Here is a 15,603-nt window from a genome sequence, read left to right as displayed (position 1 = left end):
GGGCGTGTCTGAAAGTGTATGTCCATTAACTACATTTGTAACATCTAGCACTTTCCACAATTCATTTGTCTCCCACTGTATTTATTTTAAAATCAAACTTTTTTTAGTTTCTTCACACTTTCCCTTTTTGTATTGTTGTCAATGACTTCAACTGATTTTTTAATTTTTAAAATAAAAGCATTTTCAGTATACCTATTGCAAGATTATTTGTCATTCACGTGTCGATGTTAATGCTTTTGTTTACATTTTAAGAACTTTTTGTATCTTTTACTTGATCATAAAATTGTTTGATTCTTGATCAGGCATGCCAATATCTCAGCTTCACTTTCCCACCTGCTGTTTTTCTAGTTTAATTCACTGCCAACCTTTTGTCCTCCCTTTGTCGCTACCTACAGAATGAACTTATCGAAGGGGCCATTGGTGAACAGCAGCAGTGAAGATAATTCCAAGTCAACTTATGGTAAATGCGGCGCTGGCGCCTGGAGGATGCACCAGAGCTACGATCCACTGGAGGCCAACCACATGAGAGACGCACATGCCCTCTACAACCCCAGGTAAGACAGGATGACAAGACGACCAAAGACACAAAATAGAGGGAAAGAGAGGCAGAGTGATATACACAAATGAAAAATGACTGAGAATCTTTGAATCTGTTAAGTTCAATTTCACACAAATGTCCTACTTGACCTCTATCACATTCTTATAAAAGAAAAGAAAGGGGAAGTGTTTTGAAAAGACAACAGCCATTATTTTTAGTGGACAGTATACATCTGTGTTTGAGACAATGTACTGAGATTGTACATGATTCAAATGCAAGAAGAGAGACTCTGTGAGCGTGTGTGTGTGTGTGTCTGTGTGTTTGCATGTATTTATGTCCTAATATTTCCTTGTATTTTGCACTTTCGACTGAAACGTTTTATTAGATCAACCTTTTTACTGATTTAAAGGGGAACTTCGGTTTGTTTCAACCTGGGGTCTGTTTTCATATGTCATTTCATACATGTGAGTGATGGTGAAATGAATTTTCAACATAGCTCCAGTATTTAGCCAGGCAGGCAGCTTAGCAGCTCAGCTAACAGCTCAGCTAGTGAAAAGTATGGGGCAAGTGGCCCCCCGCGTCAAAGTCCACCCTAACGTGCTTTTTTTTTTCCCCACACTGACCGGCGATAGCTCGAGCTATCGCGCGATTTTGGAACGAGATTTGCGTTCCAGCGTCCTGAGATTTGGATACAGACCAAAACAAAGAGCGATCGCCAGGTAATGTGGAGGTTTTCGTTCACTTCTCATCTCTAGTATGTTGTGGGACACTCGTTGAGACTATCCGATCCGGTCAGCGTGGGAAAAAAAGCACGTTAGGGTGGACTTTGACGCGGGGGGCAAGTTGCCCCATACTTTTCGCTAGCTGAGCTGCTAGCTGAGCTGCTAAGCTTCCTGCCTGGCTAAATACTGGAGCTATGTCGAAAATTCATTTCTCCATCACTCACATGTATGAAATGACATGAAAACAGACCCCAGGTTGAAAAAAAACGAAGTTTCCCTTTAACTGTGTTTGTGTCAGTATGTGCAAGAGACAAAACTTCTTTAAAATCTTGTAAGCTGTAGCCAGGAACAAAGCTGGTTGAACAGTGTGTTTTTTCTCCTATTTTTAAATGAGTTAGTTTTGGGGTTTTTTTTGTTTGCATTTTTAATCCACCTTCTCTAGATTCCGTGTTATTACACATGATATTAGTTTTCTCTGATCGTCATTCACAATCAGCATTGAGAAGGAGTTTCCCATAGTACGGCCCAGTCCAAAATTTGACCTCCGCTTTCTATTTATCTCACATTTCAGGAAACGTTTGATGAACAATGTTCATTTTAAGCAAGCTGGAAACAAAAAACATATAACTAAATAAACTAATGCTGTAGAAATTAAAATAATACAGTTATACAAAAGTCTACCTCTAATTTATTTTTCTTTCATCTATCTTACTTATATGGTGTTTTCACAGTATTTATAGAGTATCAAAAGAAATGTGAGTTCTATCTCTGGCTCAAGGGCACCTCAGTAGTGCAACTGCATTGTAGTGCACTGGCTTATTATCAGATTATTTGATTTGAGGACATTCTGCTTTACGCTTGCAGTCATTCCCCCATGTCATCTACAAAAATACCAAAAGCAGGAAAAGCTTCAGCTAATGTGAAATTTCACTTTACCAGTTCTAAGTTTGTGTTCTTGGGGGAAGCTTGTACTAAGGCCTACATTGGTCCGTTTTTGTAACATAAACTGTAAATATGCTGCTTGTTTCATATTTAAACAGAGGAAACACGTGACGCATGAAATACAGACACGTTCTCTCTCTCCATATACTCGCTCCCTCTCTACCATTTTCCCTTTCTGTGTCATAATTATTGAAAGTTTCTTTGGAAAAAAACATTCCCAAATTGCAAAACTGTTCTAGTAAGTATGTGTTCTCTCTAAAATCAGGATCACGCTTGCATATGCAGTGCGATCTGTAATTATATTTTTTTATATTTTCTCACCTGACACTCAACTAATCTCTGATAGTAATTTCAACTGACATTATTAGATGCCAGTTTAACAGTAAACTGGAGTTACAAAACTTTGTTTTTTGTTGCTCGACACTTTTTTCACATCTTCTCTTTGGATATTAGCTTTTGTGGCTGAACAGTATTGTGCTGCATGATCTCACTGACAGATATGATTATCTTAATGAATGTTACTGTCATTTATGATGTTATCATTGTTGTATTATGGGCCAGCCTATTAGAACACTATTGATCAGTGCATTGTTAGGCTTTTGCAAAGCCCTTCAAGTGTGTATGTCTGCGTGTGTGTCTGTGCGTCTGTATATCTGTCTCTGTGTGTGTATGCACTGTAGACTGGGAAGTCTTAGTCCAATAGGATTTTAGGGTTAGCCTGGGTCAAGCCAATTAAAGGTCTGGCAGGCCATTCTCACGCAGACGCTCAGCCAATCACCAAGAGGAGTGTTAGTAGCACAATGTGAGTTATCTGTGCATATGTGTGTGTGTATGTTGGCAGACAATGAAATCTGGTGATGAGAGGTGTAAAGGTTTGCCAGGGGCTGGGGAGTCACGCCATGGCTTAAAGTCACACACTGCATTTGCACACACGCACACGCACACTACACTCCCAGGTGGGGAGCATTATTTCCCCTGCATTGGTTCAAGTTTTGGACCAAGGTCCACCTAACTGCCACTGATATGTAACAGATAATTCCCCTGCCAAAACAGCACCAAGCCTCTGATATGACACAATGGTATTCCCCAGTTGGGCAATCATAATAACAATAAAAATATATGCTGAATTTGACAACTTCAGATTCTATATCATCACCTCTGCTGAGATAATACATGAGTAATAATAATTTTAATCACAACAAAAATTCAGCTTCTTGTTATTTTTCAGGAGGCCCTGAAGCTAAATAGATGTTAAATAGTGAAAATGTAGATATAAACTCACCTTACCAGAGCTGAAACTACCTCAACACACCCACGTACACAAGATATTTTCAGATACATACGCAGCTGAAAGAGCACATTATCACACACACACACACACACACACACACACACACACACACACACACACACACACACACACACACACACACACACACACACACACACACACGCTATAAAATCACATGAACAATTCGTGAGGATACCTGACATCTGATTGCGTTGATGGGATTTAGTTGCAAATTTATATACACGCTCTCCCTCTCTCTCTCTCTCTCTCTCTCTCTCTCTAAAACGCACACACACACGCACACGCACACACACACACGTGCATGACATGTGAATTATTATAGATTCACAGATTAACATTTTTTTTAAATTTATCACTTAAAATAACAATCCATTTTCATATCACAAAGTAACCGTAACTTTTATATAAAACTGTATGAAAAACTTTCATTTGCTTTGTTTCCTGGAGCCTTCTCTCAAATCAAAAGTTTTCTGAATTGTGAAGAAATTCCTAATGTGTTTTTGGAGATCCTCCGTTTTCATTGGACAGCAACAATATTATTCCTCTTTTTATTTAGGCCATCAAACCATGGGAATGTGATTAATGTCAGGCAGTGAGGATGCGCTTGAACACACACACACACACTTTGCTGTAAACTGAGCCCAATGTAATCATAATGATAAAGCAGATTGCCTTAACACACAGATGGGCCTCCCAACAGCTCTGTGTGTGTGTGTGTGTGTGTGTGTGTGTGTGTGTGTGTGTGTGTGTGTGTGTGTGTGTGTGTGTGTGTGTGTGTGTGTGTGTGTGTGTGTGTGTGTGTGTGTGTGTACAACGCTGATTGGATTGCAGATTTATAGAAGAGGATTACTGCAGGAGCAGAGAGAGCAAGTGAGAGAGCGAAAGAGAGAGAGGGTTTCAGACACTCACCTCTCATTAACTTCCACCCCCTTCACCTCAGCACGCCTTATTCTCAATCATGGACAAACACGCACATATACACACACATAAACACATACAATTAAGATCTGGTGTAAATGCAGCACCTCTGTTTTTCAAAGCAATGTCACTTGATGCTTATATGTAATTATTTTACCATCAAATTGCTGAAACAGCAGTTAAATCTTTGTAATTTGAATGACTTCTTAAAGATGAGGAGTTTCTTGAAAGGTTTAGGAAAACATTTTAAAGCATATGGAAGTGAAGGGAATAGTGCTTAGACTCCTTATGCTGATGAACTAAAATACAACTAAATTGTTCAGAAACCTAAAAACAAATTTCTTGACAAAGATTGGATGAAAAACGTTTTGTTGCTGCTGTTGGAGTTCATGCACACATGCCGGTTTTGTAATTTACATTTCTAATTTGCTGAATGAAAATGAATGCGCAGGATGGAGAACTAAAGAGGAAGATGTTATTGATATAACCAAATACACTAAATTAAATGTAGACAGGCTGACATGAACATTCTAATAGCACAGAGGAGAGAGAGGAGAAAAATGGTAAAAGTAACAACTGACAATCAAAGACAGAAAATAAAATAGACAGAAAGAGGCAGGCAGAGACAGACAGAGAGACAGAGATGGGCAGAGACAGTGGGCACTCCAGCAAACCTGATTATGACTGGATGTGAATTAGATTCCCTAACAGATGGTCCAAGAGCGAGGCTGTAAGGTGCATCAGCCAGCAGTGACGGGAGGGAGAGGGGGAGGAACGAGGGCATGGGGGGAAAGAGAGGGAAGATCAGGCGAGGAGGCTGAGGAGAAGAGTGTCAACAGCAGCTTGTGGCAGGTCAGAATGGGCCGTTGTAAAATGTGTTTACATGGTTGGATCTTACTTTCAGATTCTTATTAAATATATTTGGTTAACGTCTGGGGGAAATTAAATATATTTCAGATCATAATGTATTGCTTTTGCTTTCATTTTGTGACTCACAGCACCATGTAATCATATAGTAAAAGTAATGAACTGGCTGGATCTCTATTATATATATATTAATAATCTTTATATAGTGTGAGATTTGTTTCTAGATGTATTATTTGTAGAATATTAAATTGAAAATGGAAAAGTAAGCAGTGAATGGCACCTGTTTAGGATGGATTTCCTCTATTTGTACAGCTGCTGTGCATTATTGTACATACTCTGGCTCTGCTTCGCTCGCTCTCCCTGTGATGGATAGGTGTAAATCATCACAATCCTGTAGTGACAGCCCAATTTCCCCAAATCTGATCTGCTTAAAGAATGCAGCTTTGACGCTCTACTCACTTATGTCTCCTCTCCTCTCCTCTCCTCTCCTCTCCTCTCCTCTCCTCTCCCAGATTTCTTTTTCTTATTCATTCCACTTTCCCCCTCGTTTTCTCACACACACTTCCTCTTTCTGTCTTTCCTCTTTTTTGCAGCATTGCGCTCTTTCCCCATTCTCTCCCTGTCTCTTTCTCTTGTCCTCCCCACCCCTCTCTCTACCTCTGCCTCCCATGTCACATTTGAAAGCCCTGTCATATTTACTAGAGTGGAAATCCTCTTTCACCATCTGCTTAATAAAATGTGCTTTTAATCCGATGGGGCATATTTTGTTTTTTTAAACACTTTTTTTTTATTAGACTTCTCCGGAATTTCATTTGATACAGCACCTTTCCCAGGTCTCTGTCTGTCTCTGAAGGAGCAGGAGAGCCGTACAACTCATAGTACAAAAATGCCTGAATGTGTGCATATGTGCACTTGGGTGTGAGTTACAATGCATGTGTGTCATTGACAGCAGCAAGTGTCAGTAAGTGTTTGGAAAGGCACACCTAATGCTAAGCGATAACACTATAATCCACACATACACAAAAAAATAAAAAGAGAGAAGAATGCTAACCTTGATCATTGACCTTTCTTTTATAAGGAGGCAAACAACAATTTGTATCCTTTACTTCCCACCACAAACAACATCATGTGAATAAGCAGTATGCAGATGCATTCACTTGCATCAGATAGACTGTGCATATTGTTTAAACAAATAAAACATGTATGCATATGCTGTTGATTGCATATTTTCATAAAAAGAATTAATCAACCACCACATCCTGCATCTTCTATCACAGGTTTACCTAACAAAGGATGCATTCTGGAATTTCATTGATTTCCACTTTTCTTCCTGCTCAGTAAAAGGCTAGAGGTCATTACAAGAATACAGTATGCATATTAGTCTGCGGAAGTCCCTAAATACCACAAAATTGAAATAGAAATCTTATTGGCAGCAGATTAAGCATTTGTTTATTCAGCAAATAAATATTTAAATATCGTTAACAGATGGTTTGTGTTAACTGATATGTTGCACACTGGATGAAGGTGAGCTTTGAAGCACTGTTCTTACTGTAGACAACTACCCTTACAAATACAATGACACACAGCAGATAAAGGAGGGGGAAAGAGAGGCAAAGGGAAAGGTAAGGAAAGAGAGAGAGACGTGGTGACAAAGATAGTGCCTGGCAGCAACACACTTATCGGCTACTGCTCCGCAAGAAAATGACCTAAATCATCAAGATTCCCATCTGACACACACACACACACACACACACACACACACACACACACACACACACACACACACACACACACACACACACACACACACACACACACACACACACACAGCAGGTTAGCGGTGCACTGCCCTGAACAGGTTCACCCTCTTCGTATCTTTCCACTTAAATAACCACACCAACACAGCAGGACTCTCGCATCTAAATCATGCTTCACACAAAACCACTTAGGACAAAGTTGGACTAAAGAAGGAAAAAAATTCTTCCAAATTCTTGGAACTAAAGGAGGGAATAGGGGAGAATCAGAAAGGGGAGGAGAAGGCGCTTGGAATTGTTTCATCAGCACTGTGACGATTGAAGATACCCGAAAAGTATTGATAGAACCAGACTCAACATGAAAATCCTGAATAGTTTGCAGTTTGAAAAGTGCATAATTCTTAATCAATAGTGTTTGGCTGAGATTGCCCTGCATGTGCTGCCTCCCACTGTTTATCCATTCACATCTAGTGTGTGTGTGTGTGTGTGTGTGTGTGTGTGTGTGTGTGTGTGTGTGTGTGTGTGTGTGTGTGTGTGTGTGTGTGTGTGTGTGTGTGTGTGTGTGTAAACTTTACAAACCCCAGGACACATTATAACAGCTTTAGCCCCACTAGTGTGCCTCTGTAAATCTCACCCAGTTCATTTCACACCTGTATGTGTGTTTGTGAACTGTGTGTGAATACTGTGTCTTTGTTTGTCACATTAAGATTCATACCTAGAAGGAGTTATAGTGTCTAAACTCTCTCACACACACACACGTACACAGGAATATAGACACACACTCGCATTTCCTCTTCTCTGCCAGTCTTTACAGCCCAACAGCCCATTGGGCAGAATGTGTTTTAGCCATTATCACATTGATTGTATGTAATCAGGGGTTTATTCTGCAGCCAATGAAGTGAATTACAGGTTTCCTGCCCGACTAACACTGTAACAATTGATCTGCTCCCTGGTGTGTGTGTGTGTGGGTGTGTGTGTGTGTGTGTGTGTGTGTGTGTGTGTGTGCACGCGCTTGAGTGGGGTGTAAGGTGGTGTGTGTGACGGGGTGTGGATGCACCAGCAAGAGAGAGAAGCAATGATAGAGGGTGTCTGTGTGTGAGAAGTAGAAACAACGACAGTGAGAGAGAGATTGAGACCCAAAGAGAGCAGGAACGAGAAGGCGAGAGAAAGCCCAGTAGGAGGGAGAGTGGTTTAGATTGACTGTCGCTGCTGGAGTTTTTTATTTTTTATTTTTTTATTCATTTTTGTCCCTGAAAACAACTATAATCATTGACACACTGTGATTCTGTGGAGCTAAACTCACCCACACACATAGACCCACACCAGCATTTCACAGAATCATTCAGACTTAGTTTTTCTCCTGAGATCCATTTCTCTGCCTCTTAACTATGCAGTCATCGTGCATAATTCGCATGTATAAACACACGCTCAACGCAAAAACTGCACAGGAAATTACACACACCAGGTTTTTTGCGTAAGGGTGTGTGTGTTTGCTTGTCGGTTTCGGCCACCAGAAAAAGGAAAATGTGTCCTTGCTGTAATTGTTTAACAGCAACAACAGCAACCTGCTCCTTTTGAATTGATGCGTGCAGTTAACAAGTCAAGCTTGCATGTGTTTTTGTGCACACTCACTACTGTATCAAACTAACAAGCTGACAAGCAGTTCAACAACCCTTCACAGATAGAAGAGTGTTTAAAATAGAGAGAGAAATGGAGCAAAGAAAGAAAAACAAACAGAAGAGTGTGAGGGCTGAAAAAGCAATTCAGTCTATTGATGAAATCATTCTGTTCATTTGACTATCGAAATGTAAATGCATTTTGCTCCTATTCCCCTCCTTACTCCATTCTTTAATTCAGTGTTTTTTTCTTTTATGTCTACCATCCTTCCTTCACTTTCTCTCCCTTGCAAAGCATTGCCAGTATCATCTAGATAGAATTGTGTAAGGTTTTCTCTCTCTTTCTCTTTTTTTTTTCCTTTTTGCTTATTGGACTGTGTGTTCTTATCAGCATTGAGAGCACAATGCTTGGTGTGATGGAAAGGTATTAGCCAACCCGTGGTAGCTACATTGTCAGCACTTCTCCCTTTTCTGTCTCTATTGGTACCACTTCTTCTTCCTCTCTGTTTTTTCATCTTTCCTCTTATTCCTCTCTCTCAGTTTTAGTGTTTTTCATAGGAATTTGCTTTTGAAAATATCGTTAGGGCAGTAAGAGGCTTCATTCCTTTACACTGAGGTTCATCAAGGTGTTGTCAAATGCAGCTGGTTTGTTTTTAATGGAATAACGAACAGTTTAAAAGCAGATTTCATATTAATGTAAATTAATGCAATGTCTTTTAGCATTCTGGCTGCACATATTGCCTCTTAGATTTCATGCACAAATTCTTTGCATTCAGTGATACTGTTTTGCTGTTTGGCCATTTGTATTTGCTATCATAGCACTTTTATATGACAGCACTGACCAAAGACTCCAAACAGGTCAAACAAGGCAGGCTATGAACAAATGAGACGTGTTTGATTTAGTAGTGGCAAGAATATATTTCAATGACTAAAAAGGCAGTTGTAGAACTCTTTTCTTTTCTCATCTCCTCTCCGTTCTTGGCTTCTTTAACCCAGAGGGGGTGGGTAAAAACAGTTAGGAGTTATTTGAGGATCAGTTTGTGTTTATGGCTGCCATCTAGCGAGGCAGTTGTACAAAGATTGTATATAATAAAAGAGTGCGAGTGCACATAGAAACACAGACTGAGGGAGAGCACAGCAAACACCACAGAGACACAGAGTGAGGCAGAGAGTAGTTGCTCTAATACGATGATTGTATGTTTGTCCCTGCCAGTTGTCAGGCCACTGCATCAGCCCACCGCTCTAATGACAGCTTGTCATACTAAAGTGGCCCACCTTCCTTCAAAACACGCAGAAAAGAAGACTTTCTTTTTTCTTTCTTTCTCCCTTTCTCTTTCTTTTTTCACATGCACCGTTCTGTTTTTTTTCTCCTCCTCCTTCTCTCCATGTCTTCACATATTTGTCTCTCTTTCATGAGTCATTGTGCGTTCCTTCAAGAAGTGAGAAATGAAAAAGGAAATAAGAAGGAAGAGAAAATGACAGGGATCGACTTGGAAATGGAGACAAGGAAAAATGGTAATCTTTCTGGTGTGTGTCGGTGTGTGTCTTGTCCCACAGTAAGTGACACATACTGTAAATAGTCCCACCATTTATTCAATGACTGCAAGAATTAAGCAACTTTTTTTAGTTTGAAGCTGACGTCACAAACACTGTGTGCGTGGTCAGGTTTTTCAATGGCTTTAATCCTGAAATAGAAATCTATACACTAAAATCAATCACTTTTCAGTACTTACTACAAAAGATTGCTTTTTTTATTATGGAACTATTATTTATTGTTTTAGAGTTGAAAAATAAATTTGTCACTCCAGAAAAAATACCTTTGTATGAATGCATTCACTAGTGAGCCTTTTTTATGTTTACTTTTGTTGTGTCAGGTCAAAACTTGCCCAAATTTTTCCAAGAATTTACACAAAATATTTGACAGGTTAACAAAGTAAATACTTTTTTTCCATGAAATCTAGTAAAACTTTTGGTGATAGATTGTAATAATTTAGGACAATTTGGGAACAAAGAATTTTGAACACTTTCAGTTGTAAAAAATGTAACAATCAGCTTACTTGCTAATTATTTGACTTCATCACCATGTTTTAATAAGCTATTTTTCCATTTCCAAATGTAAAGGCATGAAGAAAATGAAATGTAATACCATTTTCTGTAACAGAATTAACCAAAACAGCTAATAGTAAAATCTGATTTCTGCTCTTCTTTGCGTCTTTGAGCCCCCTGTGAGTATATGAAAAGAGAAAGAAACACATTCAAGCCTTTTCCACTTTATATAAATTTCTTTAAACACATAAAAACATAAAGCATTTGTTTTACAAAAGAAACCCAACCACTTCTTTCTCTCTTCGCACTCATCTGAAGAGCAGACAGGCACAATAAGACTGCTCTTTCAGCACTGAGCCGTCGCTACATAGCACCATAATTATACTGATAACATACATACATAAATGCATTCAACCTCTCGCTCTGCACAGCACACTGGCTGTGATTTCTTAATCTTCTTCCCTCTACTCCTCTCCTCTGCACGCATGTCTTCTTTTTTATTCTTTTTATTCCTCCCCCTTCGACTGCCATTATTTTTCATTTATAAGCAGAGAGAGAGAGCGAGAGAGCACCAAGAAAAGAGGGAGAAAAAGACACGACAGAGGGGAAGAGAGGGAGAAGAGACCAGGATGGTGAATGGAAAGATAGATAGATGAGAATTTGAGAGAGAAGGAAAAAAGCGCCTGAGATCTTTTGGCACTTAAACTCTTTCACTTAATGGTACTCAGAGGGATTGACGGTCGAAAGGAGGGGGCACAAAAGAGCATAAAGAGTGAAAAAGGAGAGATTAAATCATCACCATCACATCATCTACTTAAATGGGTCTACTCTCTTTTTTCTGTCACCACTGTGTTTTCCCTCCCTCTGCTAGAACATGGACAGCCCTGTGTGATCTCTTTCCTTCTCATCACTCTTTTTCCCCATTTACATTTTTTTCTTTTTTGCTTATTCCAGCAGCTTATATGCACCTCTTTCTTTTCTTCTGCATCCCTACATTGACACTCTCTGTCCCTTTTTATCGTTTCTCCTCTTCCTTGATTTGTGTCCAAACCTTTCTCACAATGTCCCTCTCACTCCAAACTAAGGGCCCACCTTAGCATCAGATAAATGGATTTATAGACATTGGTGAATACCACAAAGCCACGATTAATGGAGTCACTGAATTAGAAGAACCTGCAGGGAGGGGAGGGAAGAAGAGGTGGAGGGAATAAAATATATGATGGAAAGGGTGAAAAAGGCCAAAGTATTCTACATCATAAATGTCACATCACTTTATGAAAGGAAAAATTGACTCAAGAAAAAGAAAAAAAAAGCACAGCACTTTTGGGAAAGGAGTGTTTTTTTCCTTACGGTGCATTTGTAGGTTTGGTGAGAGGACGAGAGGAACAGCTTTGTCTCATCTTTCTGCACATCAAACACATTAAAGCGCTGCTGCACATTAGAAACCAAACAATTTGATCCAAAACTGTTGTCAGTTGCCTATCATCAGTCAATGGAGCTCCTGCAACTTTTTTTCTCTCATTTTGTCTGGCTTTTGCTTTAGCATTTTGTCTGGGTTTGCCTGTCTGCCTATCTGTTTTCCTGTCTATATCCATTCTTCATTCCCCCACCCGAGCAGCTCTCCATTCTCCGTCAAGACGCTGTCTGTGTTTTATGGGTCCCTGTAGAACGGGGATCTTTTACAGGCCGACTGGACTTTAGAAGCCCCTCGTTTAGCAGCATCCTGCCTTAATTAAAAACCCCTTTTGTGCTTTCTGCCTTTAACAATGAAAAGACAGCGAAGGGAGGGAGGGCAGGGTTAGAGGGACAGAGAGTAGTAATGCGTGGAGGAAGAGAAAGAGAGTGGGCAGAGATAGAGGAAGAGAGAGAGAGATGGCAGTGAAAAGGAAGTGATAGGGAGACAGGCAGATAGATAGTAAGGTAGACAAAGGGAAGGATGGGAAGATACGGACAGAGAGAAGATAGCTGTTAATTACAACTGCCATTAACAAGGCACCAGTCAGCCTCCTTAGGGATAGGAGGCAGGAAAAGCAGGAGAGGAGCAAGGGAGAAAGGAAAGGAGGTAGAACATAGGAAGGGAGAAACAGAACAAGAGATGAGGAGAGGATGACAGTGATACTTTGGCACTGATTTCAGATTTTTTTGTTTGTGTTTTTATACACATAATATTCTGCATTGTACGATTACGACTAACTTCTTCAACGGCATTTGTCTCTGTGCTTGAATATGACCATGTATGAATCTGTCTCTGTGTGTACGGGCTGTCTACGGGATGACTGAGCAGCAGAGGGGCTGCTTACTGATTACCTTCATGTAGAACAAGCTGCTATTGACTGGAGAGTGACGGATGACCTCGGCCCCGAGCATGTGAATGTGTTTGTGTGACGATGTGGTGCTATAGATGCCTCTCTGCTACTCTCTTACGCATGGTTTCTTTAATAAACCACAATCTGTTTTTGAATTTAGGACTTTTACTCTCTGTCTTTGCACACCTTTTCAGTAATTTATCTTGAATGTGACTATATGAAAGAGCAGAAGTCAAACATAGAAGGTGACAGTGAGGAAACATGACAATGAAATAAAGATTGCCATAACTTGATTAAACATTATTTTACTTTACCTCACTGTCTCCTTCATTTTTCTCTTCTTACTCTGTATTACTTTCTTGATAAATATCCATCTTACAAGCATGTTATTGTAATGCTTTTCTTCCTCTTCTTCTATTTGTCCCTGTCTCACTTCCACAGGCTTCTCTGCAGAATGTCCAGTAAGGAGCGACACCTAGAATCCAATTGTCCGTCCTCTTATATAAAGACTGAACCGTCTAGTCCTGCCTCCCTGACTGACAGTCTAAACCATCACTCCCCTGGTGGCTCCAGTGACGCCTCGGGCTCATACTCATCCACAATGAACGGCCACCCCAACGGCTTAGACTCCCCAAGCCTTTATGGCTCCAATGCAGGGCCCCTCGGACCTGCTGGTGGTCCTGGATCAAAGCGTTATGAGGACTGTTCGTCAACTATTGGGGAAGATTCGCAAATTAAGTGCGAGTACATGTTGAATTCCATGCCCAAGAGGTTGTGTCTGGTGTGTGGGGACATTGCGTCAGGCTACCACTATGGAGTGGCATCCTGTGAGGCCTGCAAGGCCTTCTTCAAACGCACCATTCAAGGTTGGTTTCCATTTGTCTTCAATTATCTTGATGTTTGTTGTCTGCATTTCTGTCTCTGTCATGTCTCTCTATCTCAATTTTGCCCTGAGAGTCTGTAACAGAACACGTGGACGTCTGTGTTGTTTGAGATTGTTTTTGCGAAAAGCTGTTACTTTAATTTATTCCAATTTTGCATTCATGAAGTTATGATCGTACATTAAAAAGACCATAGAGACATCACAAGAACGCATTACAGGGTTGTTTGCAGAGGCACTAGGTCAGAGGCTGAAGGTAAGCATAATCCTCTGCATATTGAACTAAATAGGCTTCTTAGAAATGTGCAACGTTTCAGACTGCACATAGAGCACCTAAAACCTGAGTGTGGTGACATAAATATTTGTACTTTTTCTTTGAATTTCAAATAAAATCGAAAGTGCCTTTCGATGTGCACAGACACATCGAAAGGCACTCACACATGCATATACACCTAAGCTAAATCCAGGACATATGATGACAGCCCCAGGCCACATATAAACCCAGATTTTTATAAGGCACGTGTCTCCTCCTCTGTCTGCTAAGTGAGCCACCAGGACGCCCACGCAGCCTATTTTTCTTTCTCTTTCACCATTTCTCTAGCCATCTTGCATGCACGTCCACACACTCACATATAGAAATAGTCAACTTTCAAACATCAACCCTACTTTCACCTTCAACCTTGACCGCTTGTCCATAAACAGCAAAGAATAATTTACTGGTGGTATTTGCATGCGCAGGTCTAGCTGCTTATGCTTCACAATGAGAGTGTTAGCTATAAGCCTGTTGTCTAGCAGATAACGCAGTGTTAAAGTAAGGTCAGAGGTCATTTCTGGGGGTCAACAGTTCAGGTTAGGGGGTAGAGTAGAGAAGGGATAGAGCAATAATCCACATGATGAGAAGAGTACCAGGAATTAGGTCCAGTAATCCTTTGCTCGTCTCTTGTTAGGGCTAGAAGTAGCCCAGGAAGTGCACGAGTATTTCAACTATGCTCCACAGATTTTGAGGGTATTCAATTAATACTCAGCTCTTAGCTTGATCACCATTACGTTCTTCATTTACCTTTGTACACTAAAAATTGGCCAGTATAGGTTTTTAATATAGTGCTTTTATGTGCTAGCAGGTATTAATGACAGTAATAAAGTGTATGTTGACTAGAGGTTAACAAATGCACAGAAGATTAAGACAAATTATATTGATAGAATCAGTCCATTGTTGGTTTTGATGTTTTAATGATATTTGTCAACAACAACAAATATATACAATCTCACCAATCCTTTTCTTTTGATTACCTAGAAGCCATAAGTCCATGAAACAATTTTAGGTCAGACAGTCATTATGTTTTATGTTCGGACCACCATGACACTTTTCAAATTTAGAATAGGCGGTCAGCAAGTGATAAACCTTTGAGGACTTTTGATTTGAGTAATAATCTTTTCTGATATGTTCAAGTTTTTTTCAAATAGGTAGTCAGGTCATCAGTCAGCAGGACAGCCCTCTTGTCAGTTAGTCTGCCACTGCAATAACCAAGCTACCAGTCAGCCAGCCGGCCGTCATCGATCCATTGAGTCAGTCAGTCAGTCAGTCAGTCATATCAGACAGGATTCATCTATCTGCCTTTCCATCCATCCACCTATCTGTCGCTGCTTTCTTTTGCCTCCGATAAGCAGCTTTCCCAGTAAAGCCCCAGAGACAGAGACAGAC

General features: G+C 40.2%; 1 protein-coding gene and 1 long non-coding RNA gene across 8 annotated transcripts in view; one reads left to right on the top strand and one right to left on the bottom strand.

The window, feature by feature from the left end:
- The window catches only part of LOC127531177 (uncharacterized), a 387,768-nt gene that overhangs the window by 312,091 nt on the left and 60,074 nt on the right, over window positions 1-15,603 (bottom strand). The gene's annotated exons all lie outside the window — the stretch shown is intronic.
- esrrga (estrogen-related receptor gamma a) overlaps window positions 1-15,603 on the top strand; it is a 155,234-nt gene that overhangs the window by 87,219 nt on the left and 52,412 nt on the right. For all 7 annotated transcript variants that reach the window (XM_051939893.1, XM_051939886.1, XM_051939877.1 and 4 more), the window contains 2 exons: window positions 396-554; window positions 13,463-13,887. In XM_051939893.1, the coding sequence (XP_051795853.1) occupies window positions 397-554; window positions 13,463-13,887 (583 nt within the window). In that variant the 5' untranslated portion in view covers window position 396. The remainder of the gene's footprint in view (window positions 1-395; window positions 555-13,462; window positions 13,888-15,603) is intronic.

Source organism: Acanthochromis polyacanthus, chromosome 2 (genome assembly GCF_021347895.1).
Source record: "Acanthochromis polyacanthus isolate Apoly-LR-REF ecotype Palm Island chromosome 2, KAUST_Apoly_ChrSc, whole genome shotgun sequence".
NCBI lineage: Eukaryota > Metazoa > Chordata > Actinopteri > Pomacentridae > Acanthochromis > Acanthochromis polyacanthus.
Note: the sequence above shows the minus strand (reverse complement) of the source record. Positions and strands in the feature narration are given on the sequence as shown.